General features: G+C 44.1%; 1 protein-coding gene across 12 annotated transcripts in view; it reads left to right on the top strand.

The window, feature by feature from the left end:
* The window catches only part of clip1a (CAP-GLY domain containing linker protein 1a), a 56,951-nt gene that overhangs the window by 19,212 nt on the left and 16,962 nt on the right, over positions 1-20,777 (top strand). For 10 of the 12 annotated variants that reach the window (XM_045703125.1, XM_045703130.1, XM_045703131.1 and 7 more), the window contains exons 4-16: positions 1,769-1,893; positions 2,084-2,300; positions 2,460-2,657; positions 3,050-3,141; positions 3,357-3,417; positions 6,416-6,520; positions 7,883-8,791; positions 9,048-9,164; positions 9,497-9,554; positions 10,318-10,471; positions 11,964-12,086; positions 17,830-17,995; positions 18,210-18,425. In XM_045703125.1, the coding sequence (XP_045559081.1) occupies positions 1,769-1,893; positions 2,084-2,300; positions 2,460-2,657; positions 3,050-3,141; positions 3,357-3,417; positions 6,416-6,520; positions 7,883-8,791; positions 9,048-9,164; positions 9,497-9,554; positions 10,318-10,471; positions 11,964-12,086; positions 17,830-17,995; positions 18,210-18,425 (2,541 nt within the window). The remainder of the gene's footprint in view (positions 1-1,768; positions 1,894-2,083; positions 2,301-2,459; positions 2,658-3,049; positions 3,142-3,356; positions 3,418-6,415; positions 6,521-7,882; positions 8,792-9,047; positions 9,165-9,496; positions 9,555-10,317; positions 10,472-11,963; positions 12,087-17,829; positions 17,996-18,209; positions 18,426-20,777) is intronic. The other 2 variants (XM_045703126.1, XM_045703128.1) reach the window with 2 other exon arrangements.

The following is a 20,777-nucleotide window of genomic DNA, read 5'->3' as shown; positions in this document are numbered from 1 at the left end:
CCCTCCTCTTGCCCCTTGTGTGGCCACAAATGCTGTAAATACAGGCTGGTCTCAGAGTCACACGACTGACCCCTCCTCCCTCTCACCATGGTAATCTCTCAGGAATGTGTCTGCGGAACACAACCTCCTCCCACCTCCTTCCAAACTTCTCACTGACCAATGAGAACATCCGTTCTAACACTCCTCAGTGAGCTCAGTTTCTGTTCACAGCCAAGCTCTGTCCTCGTATGAGCACCTTCCGTCCTGAGTGTGTTGTCCAAGGCCCCTCTTTCTCTTTCTCCGTCTGCCTCGGGCTGTGTAACACATTGTGTTAAGAGGAAGTGTCACCCACGCTCAGAGGAAGGGAGGGTGCTTTTCTCACCACAGTATTCCTCACTTCTCCCTTTAGAGCAGTGGTCAAAAACCGGTCGATCGCGATAGACTGGTCGATCTCCAAGGCATTACTAGTTGATCACCAAACGTTTCTGTAAAAAAACGGAGGAAAAGCGTTTCGTTGCTATTTTTTTATTTGTTTTGCGCTGTTGTTGCTAGGTGCACTTGATTCAGCATCCCTAGTGCCAGGATGGCAAAGTGTTCCCAGTTTTAACCATTTTATTTGTGTAAACGTAGAGAACTCCACCTACCCGGCAGGGCCAGAGAGCAAATCAAGTGCACCTATAGGCCTACCACTGGCCTATCAGGTAGCTCAGATCACCGTGTTTGCACAATTCCCTCAAGCCATAGACTGTAAAAAGAAGCCTCGAACACACAGCAAAGTTGATACTGTGACATTTCAAAACTTCTAAACCCATGACTAGAGATTCAACGAATACAGCAAAGAGCTGCTGTTTGTAATTAGTAAGTTCATGTTTAAATTGTTATTCAACACTGTCAACACGTTCAAAGCTTTTCTAAGCCATAAAATGTGTGATCCCCCTACTTCCACTCACGCTACAACCAGCACTGCAGCTGCAATGAATGAGTATAGCAAAGTGTTCCGATAAGCTTGGGTTATTATTAGTGGCTTGTGGATTTTTTAATATCGATGAATATTTAACTGTCTCTGGTCATAGTAGACACAATATGAATTTGTGCATGAGGCAGAAATAATGCAGTATGACTTGTTTCACCATCAGCTGGAAGACTGTCCCCTTTTCTCAGCAAATGGAGAGAGAGCAGTGGGACGGTGAGTCGGTTGAGAGGCAGCCTCACTGCTGCTCCTTCCCTCCCCTCAGACAGGCCATCAGTCCCCCAAAAATAATAACGCTAATTATTATGCTCACTTAGCTGTGCCTCACAAGTAATACAACAAATGATCTATTACCATATCATTTCTAAATGGTCTGAGAAGAACAACATTGGCAGGGTAATTCAAGCATATCCATTATGCAGTGATAATGTATAGGGCATATAGCCTACTACAAACCTCATTGTTACAGAACTGTTTTTAATAGGTTAATGTTGCATAGGCTTACGTTTTTTTTTGCCATGTTTAAACAAATCTGAGCGGTAGATCTTGGCTTGCATTTTGACTTAGAAAGTGATCACTGCTTTAGAGCATTGTAAAAGGAAACAATGACGATGCATTTATCAGCCCTGTGATGTTGACAGGTCGCATGTATTGATTATTATGATGATTATTATTGTTATGTACTGTTGCCTTGGTGGTTTTATCTCATGCCAAGTTAGTTACCCTCTAGGTGCTTTGAGATTCTTTCAGTAATGAAAAGCGCTCTATAATAAAAAAATATATATATTTTTTTGAACTCTCTTTGCACATTCTCTGCAGGTTGGTGGCACAAAAGCTGGTGTGGTTCGTTTTCTTGGTGAAACAGACTTTGCCAAGGGAGAGTGGTGTGGTGTGGAACTGGATGAGCCCCTGGGAAAGAACGATGGGGCAGTGGCAGGAACCAGGTAATCAGACCAGAGAGGATTATCACACAGGCTTGAGAAACATGCTGCTCTGGCAACCAGTTTGTTCAAAAGAGAGTTAAGTACCGCCAAGTCTTATGGGTGTTATTCGTGTATATAAGACATTTTTTTGGGGGGGGGGGGCATAGTGACATCTGTTTTTTTCTTATCCCCTTCATTTGTATTTCCTCAGATACTTTCAATGCCAACCCAAGTATGGCCTGTTTGCCCCAGTCCACAAGGTCACGCGCATTGGCTTCCCCTCCACCACGCCGGCCAAGGCAAAGACCACGGCGCGGAAGTTGGTGGCCACGCCCTCGGGCCTGAAGCGCAGCCCCAGCGCCTCCTCCATCAGCTCCATGAGCTCTGTGGCCTCCTCCGTCAGCGCCAAGCCCAGCCGCACAGGCCTGGTGAGGCGCGCACACACACTCATAAGTCCATCCACATACACAACTGCAGAGCAACAAGATGTCTGTTCTTTAATTGGTCTTGTCTTTTGCTGTCCTGAGTAGGACTCACATCCCCCCATTAACCAGTCTAAACACTCTTCTACCTACCCCCCACCACAGCTGACTGAAACGTCATCACGGTACTCGAGAAAGATCTCTGGCACCACAGCAGTTCAGGAGGTGCTGAAGGAGAAGCAGCAGCACATCGAGCAGCTGATGGCGGAGCGTGACATGGAGAGGGCAGAGGTGGCCAAGGCAACCACCCATGTGGGCGAGGTGGAGCAGGAACTGACCCTGCTGAGAGAGGACCAGGAGCAGGTCAATACACACTGAGTTCCTCCTCATGGTTTACACACACACAAACATTCGCCCTCAGGATTATTTACACACACATTTCCCCACAGATAAGTTCCAGGACGTTCCAGTTTTGGAACTTGTACTCTCATCTGCAAAAGTGTGATATGTCATACATGACCATGACAAACCTTGGGTAATGTGAGGAGGACCCATGAAAACACCTTAATGCTGTACCTCACACACTCATGTCACAAAAACCTCTGCACTGCCATCTGCTGTCAATGAGAAAACACTTGTTTTTACAGCCACCTGCCGGATGCATAGCGGCCTTCCATAATGTTGTTTTTTCATGAGTGTCTCTCAACTTATATTCATGATCTGTTTTAATGAATGCATGTTCATGTGTTGTGAAGATGGAGGCCAAGATGGACCAGTTACGCACCCTGGTGGAGGCTGCTGACAAGGAGAAGGTTGAGCTGCTCAATCAGCTGGAGGAGGAGAAGAGGTGAGGCTTCAGAGGGGTGTGGGGTCTAACTATGTTCTGATGGTGTGTTATAAGGTTATCAGTACAGTATCACAGGAGGAAAATGGGGGAAAAGGACATGAATTATGTAGGTCAGATTGAAACCCTGTTTCAAACCCTTGATCCATGATTCCTTTTTCAGACCTCTTATGTTAAATGTTCCTGAACTATAATCTGAAGTGTGCTCTGTGTGATAGGAAAGTGGAGGACCTCCAGTTCCGTGTGGAGGAAGCTTGCATTACCAAAGGAGACCTGGAGGTAAACACACACACTCTTCTACACAAACTCAAAAATATGTATACAGCTGTCCTTTGTAACACTATGGAGCGTCTTTGATTTACACGTCCCTATCAAGTTAAAATCGCCCCCTAAGTGACTGGAATGAATCCATTTGATGCTGAGGTGTATCAGAAATCCACCAACACTGCAACTCATCAGGACTGCCGTTGAAACTCCTTGTCTTGTCAAACTGAGACATGTTGAGTTAAAAGCATCCTGTTCTGATGAGAGTGCAGACTAGAGTCCATTTCTGGAATTAAAAGTCACTCCGCAACATCCCTGCTCCCGATCCCTGAGATTAAAGTGGTAGGGTATACATTAGATTCTAACATAATGAATGAATACATCATATTGAAGGTCCCTATTTGGCAAGTCTGTATACATTTCATCAACAGTTTGGCCACTGGCTTGTGATTTTAAGTTGGCAAGTGAGTGATTGGTGTCCTTGTCAGTGACATGTCCTTAATCTAGTATACCAAGGACTGAGCATGAATATTCACTGCAGTCTGTCTACACCAGAGATCTGTCCTGCCCAGTGCCCACAGTCCTATTAGGTTTGTTGCATGGCATGATCGATGCCATCTCATATGCCCAGTAAAATGAGACTCAAGACTGAAATCTCATTCTCTCTTTCGTGTGACAGTAAGGTCCTCCATGGAGCAGAGCTGTCAGAAGCAGACCTGACTGAGTCTGGCTCTGATGTTCTTTTAGTGTCTATGAAGTCATGCTTTTGTAGAGGATCAGCCTGAGCACGGCACTGTGCAGACTCGCTGATCTACAAATAACTAAACTATTATCCATGTATTGTCATTCTTCCAAATATGCGCAGTGCCTTGCTTAGACTGATCTTCACAAACCTGGAGGTCTTCCTCATTTCATGACTATGTAGCATGTGGATATTAACACAGCTTGAATGTTCCCAACGGGTTTTTAGAACACTGTTTGCTTGAAATATACACACGAGCCAAGGATCATTTTAGGAATTAGTTGGTGTTTTATTTCTTTCCTGCTTCCCTCTTGCTAAGAAATGTCAGTGGCACGTCAGACTGTAAGGTTTGCACACTGTTCTTCACCATCGCTCTAGTGCTATTTGATGGGAATGTGGAAATGTGGGCTATTTCTTGGAAAACAACTTACTTTTTCTGCCTCTCCCTTGGCTAACCATATCTTTGTTTACGGAGCAGAGACTGGGAAGCAAGTGGACCCGGGGCTGTTTAATATGTACACGTCTGATCAAAGGATTTGTGTCATTATCTATCCCACAGTGCAACTCCAATCAGGGGACCATCCAAATTACCCTGATGGCGTCCCACATCAAATGTTATCTTTAAAAATGAGTGCTACAGGGTTAGAAGTAATACCCCTTTTTTTTATCTTCCTTTGATTGCATACTAACGGTCTGTGTACTACTTACTGCAAAAAATGTATTATTCACATGCATGCAGCTTTAAAAAAAACAACAAACCAAATCAACACAGCAAATGCTTTCTGTTGATTTCAAGCAATTGATGGTGTACTAATGTTGTCCTGTAACTGCTTCAGTCAGTGATGTTACTGCTTCTTTTTCTTCTCCTCTTGTTCATGTTGGCCCAGTGCTAAGCATGGAACCACTGGAGATGCTCCCCTCCACCATCTCACAGCCTAGTCACGGTCTTGACCAACCACTGGAGATGCTCCCCTCCACCATCTCACAGCCTAGTCACGGTCTTGACCAACCACTGGAGATGCTCCCCTCCACCATCTCACAGCCTAGTCACGGTCTTGACCAACCACTGGAGATGCTCCCCTCCACCATCTCACAGCCTAGTCACGGTCTTGACCAACCACTGGAGATGCTCCCCTCCACCATCTCACAGCCTAGTCACGGTCTTGACCAACCACTGGAGATGCTCCCCTCCACCATCTCACAGCCTAGTCACGGTCTTGACCAACCACTGGAGATGCTCCCCTCCACCATCTCACAGCCTAGTCACGGTCTTGACCAACCACTGGAGATGCTCCCCTCCACCATCTCACAGCCTAGTCACGGTCTTGACCAACCACTGGAGATGCTCCCCTCCACCATCTCACAGCCTAGTCACGGTCTTGACCAACCACTGGAGATGCTCCCCTCCACCATCTCACAGCCTAGTCACGGTCTTGACCAACCACTGGAGATGCTCCCCTCCACCATCTCACAGCATAGTCACGGTCTTGAGCTCCAACCTTCCCATTGCCATCTGTTGAAATCAGAAGTAAATGTTCTGCACTTGGTAGCAATTCAATTAGTTGCATTTTAATGGTAAACTTAATGAATCGGTCCGTGGGGGTGAACTAGTATTTTTTTTTTATACGTTTTGCCCCATTCTACAGTTTATTTAGTTTTTTTTACTGATTTGTCTGTTCTAAGTAGTTTATGTATGTACATGGTTTCTGATATTGTTTTATCTGCTGATCAGTGATCTTATATTCACTAAACAAATGGGCGTGATCACAAAAGAGAGAGCGCAGTGTTGCTGTTACATGTAAATAGTTACGTTTCATCTCCCTTTCCTGTTCACATGAATGTGCATAAAGGACCTCAAAATCATAGATGGTGGGGGGGTGCAAAAACATGCCAACAGTGCTTTCTCTTTTTATGTGCAGTCACGTCTATTTCGATTTGCGCTCATTTGCTGGCTCACTCAGTTGTTCACACATACTTCTATGCATTCTTTCCTAGTCTTTCCCTTTGGTTGTTCACCAGGTCATTCTGCATGGATTCCTCTAATCACAACCAATAACTGCACATCCATAAGCATAGCACATCTTCTGCTGCTTCTATCATATCTATCCTCTTATCACCACCTCCAGCAACATCCCCAATGCTCACCTGTGCTAGGCATGGGATCTGCATGGGGTACCCTTTTCCTTCCTCCCTCTTCCTCTGTCTGCGTTGGGCTGGCATGTGATGGTGGCACTGGTTTTGTTCTCTTCCTCTCCCCTTCTTTACTAACAGACGCAGACCAAACTGGAGCATGCCCACATTAAGGAGCTTGAACAGAGCCTGCTCTTTGAAAAGACCAAAGCTGAGAAACTCCAGAGAGAGTTAGAAGACACTAGGGTAATGGATCTTGCTCTGCACAGTGGTGCGTTTGGAAAGAGGGGTGGAGTGTGGAGGGTACCAGGGGTAATGGTGCAACTATTGGGAGGGGGTACAATGGGTTACAGAGGATCTCCAAATACCTGTTGCACTGGCTTCCATATGCTGTTTTTCTGACCATTTCTGCCATAAAGGCTTGTGGATGGGGAGTCGGTATTTAACTGCATTTGAATGTCTCTATGCAAACGTTGAATGGTGTAGTTGACTAATCTTTTTACTTGCTAGCAAGTAGCAATTAAGAATATTATCTTTTGGCCTCAGCTGTAAGTCAGAGATCAAATTGCAGCACCTTTCGCATGCTTTCATTCTCTTCCCATTTTGTCAAACATGAACCATTCCTGTGTCTCACCAGAACAGGAATCTTAAGCACATGGCTGCTGTCACTCAAAACACTTGAAATACTCAGGCTTTACATCTTGCTTATTGGGTTGAAATGCAACCCCCCCCCCCCCAAGGAAATGCTGTACTTATAGTTTTCCTAAACAACAATCCTGTTCTTTTTAGATTTGCCGTTTTCTGGGTAAAACCTAGACTTACTCTTCGGCCATGTCAGGGCCACCCTACATATAGGATCATTAGGGTTCTCCATCGTGGGGTTGTTATTCTCCTGCCTCTTTCTCCATGTTTTCCTCTGCCTACAGTCTCCACAGCTTTTGTGGTGCAACATGGTAGCCAGACAGCACCCCTATACCCAACCATCCGTTGTCCTTTGTCCCCCCCCCATCCTACCAGCCCCAATTGTCCTGCCCATCTGCCCAATTGTCCCACCCCTTAACAATGCTTTTATGCGTCTGTCAGGGGTTTCACAGCCAATGATGGTGTATTAAACTGCCATCCTCAAGGGCCATAGTCTCTGCTGGTTTAGTTTTTCCCATGGTTCTTAATTAATCATTTGACGTCATTAGTTGGTGGATAGAGTCTTAACTATCAAGTTTCTCTGGCCTAAATTGACCCCTGATATAAACGTAAGGATGAAAACCAGTAGAAGCTGCAGCATTTGGGGACAGTAGTTCAATACACAATAATTATGTGTGATGACTATGGTTCCAGCTTATATCCACTAGAGGGCGGTGTAGTACTTCAACTGTAGGCATTTTATGCTAATTTGGGTCTGCACTGTTACTTTCATTGCACTACTACTGCAACTATGAAGGACATCTGTTTGTAAAGGACTTTCTTAGAAAAATATTGACCCGTGTAAACCTGTCTGATGACGGGGGGCTTCAACAACTACCCTATTGTCCTGCCAGTACACACAATCACAATGTTTCCATAGGTTGAAGAACATGGTTTTGTTTGAGCCAGAGTTGTGCCGTCCCATAGGTGGCCACGGTGTCAGAGAAGTCCCGCATCATGGAACTGGAGAGGGACTTGGTGCTGAGGACCAGGGAGGTGGCTGACCTGCGGCTGCGTCTGGAGGTCCAGCAAAGCTCGGAGGGCTCCGACTCCACCACCTCCCCTCTCCTGGAAGAGGTGAGCTCTCTGAGGGCTCAGCTGGCCTCTCAGGAAGACCAGCAACGGGTTGAGCTGGCTAGGCTGAAGGAGACACTGGCAGCGGCGGAGAAGGCCCACAGTGAGGCAGTGTCTCAGTTCCAAGTCTCATCCACTAAGATCTCCACAGACAACGAGCAGTTGAAGCTGCGCCTCAGCCAGAACGAGAAGGAGAATGCAGACATCATAGAGCTGTGGCGCTCCAAACTGGAATCTGCCATCGCCTCACACCAGCAGGCCATGGAGGAGCTGAAGGTGTCCTTCAGCAAAGGGGCCGGTTCCCAGACGACAGAGCTGGTGGAGACCAAGAGTGCCCTGGAGAGGCTGAAGGTGGAGCACAAGCAGGCACTGGAGGAGGTGGGAGCCAGGTGTGAGGCAGAGGCTGCAGCCCGGGCACGGGAGACGGGGGAGCTCAACAAACAGCTGCTGGTCGTGTTGGAGGAGAAGGAGTGCCTGGAGGAGAGCCTGCGGTCCAGTGTGGAGAGTGCTGAGGAGCAGCACCTGGTGGAGATGGAGGACGTGCTGGGCAAACTGCACACTGCTGAGCTGAAGGTAAACGAGCTGGAGGAGCATGAAGCTAAGCTTGTCCAGCAGACCCAGGACAGGGCCAAGGAGGTCCAGGAGCAGATGGCAGCTATGGAGGCCCTGCAGTCCCAGGCAGGCCAAGGTAACCAAGCTCTCCAGAACCTGAGGACCCAGCTGGAGGAGGCCCAGAGCCAAGCTCGCTCACAGGGCAACAGGGTAGGTCCATACCCACGCCATACTACCATTGTCATGACCATATTCAGTTTCTAATTTGTGAGTTTTCCAGAAAAATAAGTGTGAAACACACCTGTGGTATTTCATGTTGTAATGATTTATCCCTACCTTCAAAGCAATTTACTTTGGTTTCATTTTATTCATTATTAGCTTATCATTCATTTTGTCACTCATAATTTTTCCCCCCTTCAAAATGTTCTCCATGTCCATGGTGTCACCCCCTGGCCTGTGGCTGTAGGTCAGTGAGTTGAACTCTGAGCTGGAGGGTAAGCAGCAGGAGCTCCTCTCCTTGCAGCAGAGCCTGACCTCTGTGCTGCAGGACAAGGTATCCTTGGAGCAAGAGCTGGGAAACCTGGTGAGTACTAGGGCTTATGACTGGTGTTGTGGCGCCAGGGGTTGGGAATGGGTGGCCTTGCATGACTGATGAGGCTGTAGGGCTCAAGGTAAGCTCAGGTAAGGAAGAGCATAGCATTGAAATTCTAGCTTTTTGTTTTCGTGGGAATGATTAAAAGTATCTACCTTCTATTACAAACTTACGATACCATCAAAGATATAATCCTTAAATACAAATGTTGGTTAAATAACTTGTGTAGAACATTATTAGTTGTCAATCATTTTGAGGTTTGTCATGGAAAATTCTTGACTAAAGCATGCACAAATGTATTCATCAAAGTTTTATTTCCTCAGAAACAAAAACTGTCAGAAAGCACAGACAATCAGGCTAAGTCAACACAAACTATGCAAGGTAAATATATTTACTTTTTTCGTGTATCAACGTTACAGGATGTTTGACCTGTAACAACGTTAGTCTTTGTTTTCTGATTACTTGGGTTACGTGGGTTTTTATCTGCAAGACATATTTTCCGAGAAAGCTAATCTAATGACTAGCAACGATGTGGTTTTGTGCAAATAATTCATTATATTGGTCCACATGGACAAGCAGTAGACAGTAGATTAGTGCATGTAATTGTCTTGCCTAGTGCTAAGACCTTGAATGATGCAAGCTATACTGTCAGTCTAAATTCCCTCATTCTCTGTCAGAGTTGCTTCAGAAGCTTAGCAAAAAAAAAAGCACTGCACATTCCACTCCACCGAATCAGAGGCTCTTAGAAGCCAACTTGCAGGTCAGAACTCTGGCCAGCACTACCCTTCAGTACACACAGCTCAATATGACCATTCTCCCTACGTACATTCAGTAATGTAACTTTGCAACCTACACCAGGGGTTTCCAAACCTGCTTATTTTTGTAGTCTTGAGTTTCTGCTAGATAAACCAGGTTGTGATTACTGAGTCAATGTCTAAATCAAAAGGGCAACCATAACCTATTTTGAGAAAGTTATCCCTGACCAACACCACAAAATATCACCAATGTTTTACTAAAATAATCACTATAGAGAGTCTGAGTTAGTCATGATGTTTATATAGTGTAACAAATTGGCTGTGTACAGTATGTGTGTATGTGGATTGAGGCTTGTTACATGACTGAATTATGTTTTCCTCTCACTCAGAGCTGGAGAGGAGGCTAAAGGCTGGAGAGGAGAGGCTTGATCAGCTCGCAAATGAAAAGGCCAAGCTCCAAAGTGACATCTCAGACATGAAGTCATCAGGCGACAGTTCAGCACAGCTTACCAAAATGAATCAAGACATCACTCAGAAAGAAAGGTACACGGCTTCCGGTGACGCAACTTAGCAAATGGCTGCCTAGTTTTTCGTACTGCACATTGGTTGGGTATTTCCCCCTCTAAATTCAAGTATTTACTCTGAGCATTGTAATAACTTAAGCAAAAGGGGAAAATAGGAAAAGGTCGCGGAGCTACAACAACAGCCCGTAACAAGACAGCAGAAGATATAATCGTCGATGAACCCAAGATGGCTAATGCTAGCGCAAATAAGATGGCAGCAGCAAAAGAACCCTCATTTCGTGAGGTGATAAAGGAGGAATTGCGCGAGGCGCTCACAGGCTTACGAGAGGAACTTCGAGAAGATGTAAGAAAATAACTAAATGAGTTCAAGAAGGACATTAACTTGAAGAAAACAAATTAGAACTTCACAGCATATCTACAAGAATGGGAGACGCAGAACAGCGCATTGGGGAAACGGACACATGGAACTCCGCAGTCAAGGAAATACTTGAACAGTCACTGAAAAACCAACAAGGACTACAGGCAAAAGTGACAGAACTTGAAGGTTTCTCACGTCGAAACAACATTAGACTGTATAACGTAGTAGAGGGCGCAGAAAAAGACTATGCCCAAATTTGTGGAGGGTCCATTCAAAGACATACTTAAAGACAACACTGACCTGGGAATTGAGAGAGCACACCGAGCTCTGGCCCCAAAACCCCCCAGCGGCGCCCCACCAAGATCCATAGTAGTACGGTTCCTAAAATTCTCAGTCAAAGAGAAAGTCTTATATGCAGCCTGGAAAAAGCCTGTTAGCTTCCAAGGAAAACGAGTGTTCTTTGATCATGACTACGCGGGAGAGATACTGAAAAGAAGGAAAGAATACACCCCCATTAAGAAAGCACTTAAAGAGAAGGGTATACGCTTCCAAACACCATTCCTGGCAAAAATGCGGGTATTTCTGGAAAATGGCCCGGTTACATACGAGCATGTAGACGAGGCGGCTGAGGATCTGAAGTCGAGAGGCATCCCAGTGGAGTATACCGCCAGGAGAAAGGCGACTCGAGCAGGCTCTCCCATGGATCGTTATCGACAAGCAGAGCCATGGAGAAAGAGGGAAACCACCTCGGCGAGAGGACGTTCACATCCGAGAGAGACTCAGGCATTTCCAACGGGAAGATGGAAGACACTGAATCGGATTTAACAGAATGAATAGTTACAGCGAGCTGTTAAGACGTTGGGTTGTTATGGTTGACATTGCAATAGGTACAATATCTCCCCTATTTTCCCCCAATGCTGAACAAGGGTGAATAGCTAAAAGTAAATGTTCTTTATGAACACACTAAGTAGCGTCACGATAATAACATGTATATTAACTAAGTATTAATGACACATTGACAACGGGGTGACAGAAGGACATATCAAGGGGAGGATTCATCATATGTACGCATGACCGATGTAGTTTTCACTTGTAATTAACCGATGTGTATAAGCGACGAAATAGGCGCCCTTATTATTTTCGCTTCCAACAGGTCTAGTTTGACTACGTCACGCATTTTCATATCTGAGCGAGGGGCCCCTCCTGCGGACAAGCTCATCCCCTCAAACCCCAGAGGCAAGAGACAGTCCTCTGACATGGGAGTCCAAATACCTAAGTATTTTCCCACTTTGGTTTACTTTATTATCGTTCTTGATTTTTCCGTTCATTTTTAGGCTCAAGATAAGCAGGCAGATATGGTGCACAGTTTCGTTTTAATTTATATCGATGCATCATCGGGAATTGAAGGTCATAAGTCTCAATGTAAACGGACTGGGGAGTGCCATCAACATTTACATTTAAGTCATTTAGCAGACGCTCTTATCCAGAGCGACTTACAAATTGGTGCATTCACCTTATGATATCCAGTGGAACAACCACTTTACAATAGTGCATCTAAATCTTTTAAGGGGGGGGTTAGAAGGATTACTTTATCCTATCCTAGGTATTCCTTAAAGAGGTGGGGTTTCAGGTGTCTCCGGAAGGTGGTGATTGACTCCGCTGTCCTGGCGTCGTGAGGGAGCTTGTTCCACCATTGGGGTGCCAGAGCAGCGAACAGTTTTGACTGGGCTGAGCGGGAACTGTGCTTCCTCAGAGGTAGGGGGGCCAGCAGGCCAGAGGTGGATGAACGCAGTGCCCTTGTTTGGGTGTAGGGCCTGATCAGAGCCTGAAGGTATGGAGGTGCCGTTCCCTTCACAGCTCCGTAGGCAATCACCATGGTCTTGTAGCGGATGCGAGCTTCAACTGGAAGCCAGTGGAGAGAGCGGAGGAGCGGGGTGACGTGAGAGAACTTGGGAAGGTTGAACACCAGACGGGCTGCGGCGTTCTGGATGAGTTGTAGGGGTTTAATGGCACAGGCAGGGAGCCCAGCCAACAGCGAGTTGCAGTAATCCAGACGGGAGATGACAAGTGCCTGGATTAGGACCTGCGCCGCTTCCTGTGTGAGGCAGGGTCGTACTCTGCGAATGTTGTAGAGCATGAACCTACAGGATCGGGTCACCGCCTTGATGTTAGTGGAGAACGACAGGGTGTTGTCCAGGATCACGCCAAGGTTCTTAGCACTCTGGGAGGAGGACACAAGGGAGTTGTCAACCGTGATGGCGAGATCATGGAACGGGCAGTCCTTCCCCGGGAGGAAGAGCAGCTCCGTCTTGCCGAGGTTCAGCTTGAGGTGGTGATCCGTCATCCACACTGATATGTCTGACAGACATGCAGAGATGCGATTCGCCGCCTGGTTATCAGAAGGGGGAAAGGAGAAGATTAATTGTGTGTCTTCTGCATCTCAATGATAGGAGAGACCATGTGAGGATATGACAGAGCCAAGTGACTTGGTGTATAGCGAGAATAGGAGAGGGCCTAGAACAGAGCCCTGGGGGACACCAGTGGTGAGAGCGCATGGTGCGGAGACAGATTCTCGCCACGCCACCTGGTAGAAGTGACCTGTCAGGTAGGACGCAATCCAAGCGTGGGCCGCGCCGGAGATGCCCAACTCAGAGAGGGTGGAAGTAAGGTAATAGCAAAGATGAAACGGGAGAGAGTTGACATACTATTCTGTCAGGAAACTCACTTATCCACACCTGAACACGAGAAACTCAAGAAAATGGGATATAGGAATACTTTGTTTTCTTACAAAATGGGTAGAAGGGGAGTTGCAATCTTGATCCCAAATTCAGTTAATTTTGAGTTTGTCAGAAATAAAAGACAAGGAGGGTAGATTTATACTTGTTAAATGTAAACTGGATAACAAGGAAGTTACATTATTTAATGTATACGCACCCCCAGGGAGGGACATGGTCTTCTACGGGATGGTGATTGATTTAATTGCCACAGAAACCTCTGGCACTCTTATCTGTGGAGGGGATTTTAACACGATTTTAAACTCAAAATTGGCCAGCACAGATCAATAGGATATTGCAGGATCTAGGAGTGCTCGACGTATGGCATGACACCCACGAGACCGATAAGGAATATACTTTTTACTCAGCCCGCCACACTGAATACTCCAGGTTAGACAATTTTTTTCATGTACAGTGCAGATAGACACAGGCTTAAGGATTGTAGGATCAGGCAGAGCGACTTATCAGATCATAATGGAGTTTACCTTACTCTACACCTTGATAGCAAACCAAGAAATACTCTATGGAGACTTAATACAAGCATGCTGAATGATCCAGCATTCAAGGAATCAATAAAGACAGCATTGAACATCTATCTGGAGAATAACGATAACGGGGAAGTATCTCCTGCTACATTGTGGGATGCAGCTAAGGCGGTTATTAGAGGAAAAATCATAGCCACATCTCTCAAGAAAAAGATTAAAGCACAGAAACTGCTGAAATGACAGGAAACACTAAGAAACACAGAACGATCTCATAGTCAATACAAAGATCCTCTTATATTACGAGAGATTCAAAAGGTAAAACAGGAAATTGACCAGCTTTATATAGAAGAAGTAGAGAAAAAGCTCAGGTTCCTGAAACAACAATATTATGAAGCAGGCTCAAAGGCAACGAAATTACTAGCATGGAGACTCAGGAAACAACAAGCACAGAATACCATTTTCAAAATAAAAGGCCCCAAAACAAAGATCACATGCAAATTAAGTGAAATACAGAATGCATTTGAATCATATTACACAAATCTGTACAAGCAACCAGAGAAGGCAGATGCACAGACAATAGAGCATTTTTTTAACTCACTTGATCTCCCCTCAATTGGGACAGAGCAAAATTATAGACTAACTTTAGAAATATCCACCGAAGAAATTAATAAAGCAATATCTCAACAAAAAGTAAACAAGTCCCCAGGCACTGATGGCTTCCCTTCAGAAGGGTTCAATACCTTCAGAGAACTAACACCTCTACCTAAGGCCTGTTTTAACTGGACTCTGCGGGAGGGGGGTCTCCCACCGTCATGGAGAGAGGCCATCATATCTGTAATCCCAAAAGAGGGTAAAGATAAGAAGGAATGCAGTTCATATAGACCTATCGCAATTCTTAACACGGATTATAAACTATATGCATCAATAATCAAAACTGTTCGCTGCTCTGGCACCCCAATGGTGGAACAAGCTCCCTCACGACGCCAGGACAGCGGAGTCAATCACCACCTTCCGGAGACACCTGAAACCCCACCTCTTTAAGGAATACCTAGGATAGGATAAAGTAATCCTTCTAACCCCCCCCCTTAAAAGATTTAGATGTACTATTGTAAAGTGGTTGTTCCACTGGATATCATAAGGTGAATGCACCATTTTGTACGTCGCTCTGGATAAGAGCGTCTGCTAAATTACTTAAATGTAAATGTAAATAATAGCCAAAAGAATGGAGAACATAATCCCAGAATAGATTGACAGAGATCAAACTGGTTTCATACAAAATAGGCAAACACAGGACAACATAAGGAGAACACTACATGTCATGGACCACATTACTCAGAATAAGACAAGTGCAATATTAATCAGTCTAGATGCAGAAAAAGCATTTGATTCAGTGGGATGGGATTACCTATTCCAAGTTATGGAAAGATTTGGTTTCAACAAAGAAGTGATACAGGGCATCAAAACACTGTATTCATGTCCGACCGCTAGAATAAAGATAAATGGACATTTGTCACGAACGATAAAATTAGAGCGAGGGGCAAGACAAGGCTGTAATCTTTCACCCACGCTCTTCTCCCCATACCTCAAACCATTAGCACAGGCAATAAGACAGGACCCAACCTTAGAGGGAATAACAATAAGGGGCAGTGAACATAAGATATGCATGTATGCTGATGACGTTCTGTTATTCATTAAAGACCCAGGCTCAAGTGTACCTAGATTGATGGATGTTTTACAAACATTTGGAACATATTCAGGGCATGTGCTTAACGTACACAAGACCCAAGCCCTAGTATATAATTATACCCCACAGGAAGAGCTGAAGAGTAGGTATAACTTCCACTGGACTTCTTCATCCATTAAATATCTTGGAGTATATCTACCAAAACATACACCCAAACTTTATAGCATGAATTACGATCACATCAACAAGAAAATAAATGATGACCTAGACAGGTGGAATTCACTTCCCTTAGATCTTAGTAGTAGAATTGAAACCATCAAAATGTACATCCTGCCGAGGTTACTGTATTTGTTCCAATCACTGCACATAGAAATCCCGCCTAAACAGTTTAGAGAATGGGATAAACGGATATCAAGGTTTATCTGGAACAGTAAGAGACCAAGAATTAGATATACAACATTACAATTACCAAACAACTGTGGGGGTATGGCCTTACCAAACCTAAAATATTATTATGTGTCAGCCCAGTTGAGACCTCTGGTGTGTTGGTGCAATTCAGAATACGAATCCAAATGGAAAGACATTGAGACTACTTTGACAGAGATACCCATACAGTCAGTTTTGGGAAATAAGGACATGGTCATAGAAATATACAATAGACAAAATCAGTGGATTCATTTCTCTCTGAAGACATGGTTTAGACTAGTTCAGCAACATAATTTCGACAGAGAGATCAAACTGCTGAGTTGGCCCGCATACGACTCCAGCTTCATCCCTGCAACTCTGGACAGCAGATTTAAACAATGGACGCAGAAAGGCATCAATCAATTCAGTACAATTATAAGGAATGGGGACCTAGATAACTTCCAGGACCTAAGTAAAAACATGGCTTGGATAAACAAGATTTTTACAGATACCTACAAGTTCGACACTATTTCTTAAGGGAGATAAAAGTGACTGACCCTCGAGCACCTCAAATTAATCCAAGTATTCACTAACGCATACAATTTGGGAAGTAACAAAAAAACGAACTCAAATCTCTACTTGGGTATTCAATCCTCAAAGAAACATTCTACAAACTATATTAAAAAGAAATGGGAGGAGGAACTTAACATGGAAAGAACTGATGAAACATGGTTGAACATATTAGAGACTCAACAAAGCGCCGCCAACTCAAGATCATGGAGAGAATTCTGTTGGAAGAATGTTGTACGTTTCTTCATAACACCTAAACTGAAATCAAAACAGACTGGCTCCCTACATCCTTGTTGGAGAGAATGCGGCCTATCGAGGGTGGATCACTCTCATATCTTTTGGACTTGCCCCGCAATCGAAACCTACTGGGGAGAAATAAGATCTAACATTGGAAAAATAATGGGATTTGACATAGAACAAACATTAATTTCTTTGTTCTTGGGTGAAATACCTGATAACTTACACAATAGAGAAAAGTACCTCTTGAAGGTCCTTCTGGCAGCCAGTAAAAAGGCTGTCACTAGTAAATGGCTACAAAAAGACCCTCCTACAGTGACACAATGGATAAAAGAAATACACCACATGGAGCGTATGACCTTTGCTTTAAGAGCTCAAGAGGAGAGAGGTCAGGAATACTGGGGAAAATGGGTTTCATACTTGGAAAAGGTCTAATTCAAAGATGTCAATGTAACTAATATGTTGAAGGTATGACGTGCACTATAACTGCCAGGTCTTTTTTGTTCTTTTTTACTTTATTTCTACTTTCTTTGTGTTCCTACAATATAAACAAAGTAGAAAAAAAGAAAAGAAAGGTACACAATGAAATGAAATGTCACAAACAAAGGTGTTCTCAAACATATTCAAATAGTTTAATGGCTTACTGTCATCTGAGAAGTCCACAATCAGGTTTCCTCCAGTGTCAATATTTAATGAGAGTATGTCAACAATGCACAAAACCTGTCCATCGCCCTGGTTTATCAGTTCTTCACTTTCAGTCAAAAACTGTTTGAATCTGTCCTCTACAATGAAGTTACAGTTTGTTTGAATGCCACCGGTCTCATTTGGTCAGAGATTCATCTCCCCCTCCGTCCCATTTACCAGGAGGCTGGAAGAGTTACAGACCCAACTCGCAGAGGAGAAGGAGCGGGCTGCCTGTTCTGAGGAGCAACAACAGCAGGAAGTTGCCCAGAAGGAGCAGGAGCTGAAGGGGGCCAGAGACGAGCATCAGGGCCAGCTAAGCAACCTGCAGGGGAAAATCACACAACTGGTGAGTGAAAACCCAGAGATGGCTTTGAGATGTTGATGATTGGGATAAAGTAGATGTAAAGAGCAGAGGTTTGCTGTAAAACGGCCTACATTTTTCAGTAATAGACATTTTACTGTCTCTAACCAAAACACTGAAATAATCTACCACTGTCCCCCTACCAAACAGCAAATGATTAATGTTAGTTACTGTCTCCTTCATTTTATGTTGTGTGTAGGAGAAGAGTTTGCAGCAGGGTGAGGCCCAGGCCAAGGATCTTCAGACCTCCCAGCAGAAGGCCCTGTCTGAGGCCTCAGAGCACCATGCCAAGCAGCTCCAGGAGCTGCAGGGTCAGGCTGACCAGACCAAGCAGGAGCTGAGTGTCTCCAGGGAGAAGGCCCAGGAGCTGGAGAGGCTGGTGGCTGAGCTGCAGCCTTACAAAGAGAAGGCTCAGGTGAGCACCCACCATATCATTATCAGGATCACCATGTTTGATGTTCTCAGGAGGTGCTGCCTTTTTGTACAAAACATCTTGCTACTTCGCGTTAGGTTTCTTTAGGTTGACTGAAGTATTAAGTGAGAACATTTTTCCAGTATAGTCCTATCCACGTTCTGTAAGAGATGTCAGTAGCACCTTATTTTACAGTACAGAAATGACCTGGTCATTACCATTTGACTATGTTGTTTTCTAAGTCAAATAAAGTGTTGCCTGAAGTGGTCTATGGTCAGGTTTGATATTCACTTGATGCTAATTAGACCACCTCACTTCTAATGTCAGGGTAGTAATCATACTGTATGAAGGAGGAAGGAAGGTAAGAAATAGCTGAAGTCTGTATTACTTTCATGAAAGGTTGACTGTTATGCCGTAATTGTTCTATCACAGTGACCTCATTCTTTGATTTCATTAAAAGAAATTGAATCATAAAAAAAAACACTAAGCCTAAGATTCATTTTAGCATTTTATCTGCTCATATTATTGCTTTTTGATAATAACTGTTTATTCAAGCCCATTGCACCATGTAATATATAATATGTGTTGTCATATATGCACCATCTTCATTTCAGCATTGACTGTGTGGCTATGTTGTGGTGTGGTTTTAGGGCCTACTTTGAAAGCAGAGACATACAAAAAACTGATGTTGACATTTTAATTCATGCTTCAATAATCTTGATTAACTGGATGTAGTAACCACATAATTGTTTGTGGTTTAATTAGTGTCGTTTCACGATGAGTAGCCGGTATGTCAAAGTGTAGGGCTTCAGTCTGTGCTCACCATTTATGGGTTGTTCCACAATTTCAATCCCTTTTTGGTAGCGTAACTTGTTGAAAAAAAGCTTTTTATTTCACCTAATTTTAACATTCTGTCATGAAGAACAAACACATCTTCAACTCAATAAAACATGTTTTCCCATTTACTATAATACGTGTATTTTTAAGTGCCAAGTAAAATAACAGGGTTGACTGTAACGTGGTTGACGATTTAATCTTAAATCAGCCATAAACCCCTTGTGACAGGGGGAATGGTATCTTCTTGTGTGCAACAAGGAGGAGCAATTGAATGCAAGCTTCACAATGTACAGTTGAAGTTGGAAGTTTACATACACCTTAGCCAACTACATTTAAACTCAGTTTTCCAAATTCCTGACATTTAATCCTAAATGTCCTGTCCCTGTTTTAGGTCAGTTAGGATCACCACTTTATTTTAAGAATGTGAAATGTCAGAATAGTAGTAGAGAGAATGATTTATTTCTTTCATCACATTCCCAGTGGGTCAGAAGTTTACATACACTCAATTAGTATTTGGTAGCATTGCCTTTTACATTGTTTAACTTGGGTCAAACGTTTCGGGTAGCCTTCCACAAGCTTCCCACAATAAGTTGGGTGAATTTTGGCCCGTTCCTCATGACAGAGCTGGTGTAAATGAGTCAGGTTTTGTAAGCCTCCTTGCTCACACATGTTTTTTTCAGTTCTGCCCACAACTTTTCTATGGGATTGAGGTCAGGGCTTTGTGATGGCCACTCTAATACCTTGACTTTGTTGTCCTTAAGCCATTTTGCCACAACTTTGGAAGTATGCTTGGGGTCATTGTCCATTTGGAAGACCCATTTGTGACCAAGCTTTAACTTCCTGACTGATGTCTTGCTTCAATATATCCACATAATTTTCTTTCCTCATGATACCATCTATTTTGTGATGTGCTCCAGTCCCTCCTGCAGCAAAGCACCCCCACAACATGATGCTGCCACCCCTGTCCTTCACAGTTGGGATGGTGTTCTTCGGCTTGCAAGCCTCCCCCTTTTTCCTCCAAACATAAGGTTGGTTCATTATGGCCAAACAGTTCGATTTTTGTTTCATGCGACCAGAGGACATTTCTCCAAATGTGCAGTTGCAAACCATAGTCTGGCTTTTTTATGGTGGTTTTGGAGTAGTGGCTTCTTCCTTGCTGAGTGGCCTTTCAGGTTATGTCGATATAGGACTCGTTTTACTGTGGATATAGATACTTTTGTACCGGTTTCCTCCAGCATCTTCACAAGGTCCTTTGCTGTTGTTCTGAGATTGATTCGCACTTTTCGCACCAAAGTACGTTCATCTCTAGGAGACAGAATGCATCTCCTTCCTGAGCGGTATGACGGCTGCGAGGTCCCATGGTGTTTATACTTGCGTACTATTGTTTGTACAGATGAACATGGTACCTTCAGGCATTTGGAAATTGCTTCCAAGGATGAACTAAACTTGTGGAGGTATACAATTTTTTCCTGAGATCTTGGCTGATTTTATTTTGATTTTCCCATGATGTCAAGCAAA

The sequence above is a fragment of the Salmo salar genome, chromosome ssa20 (assembly GCF_905237065.1).
Source record: "Salmo salar chromosome ssa20, Ssal_v3.1, whole genome shotgun sequence".
Lineage (NCBI taxonomy): Eukaryota > Metazoa > Chordata > Actinopteri > Salmoniformes > Salmonidae > Salmo > Salmo salar.
This window is presented reverse-complemented; position numbering and strand designations above follow the sequence as displayed.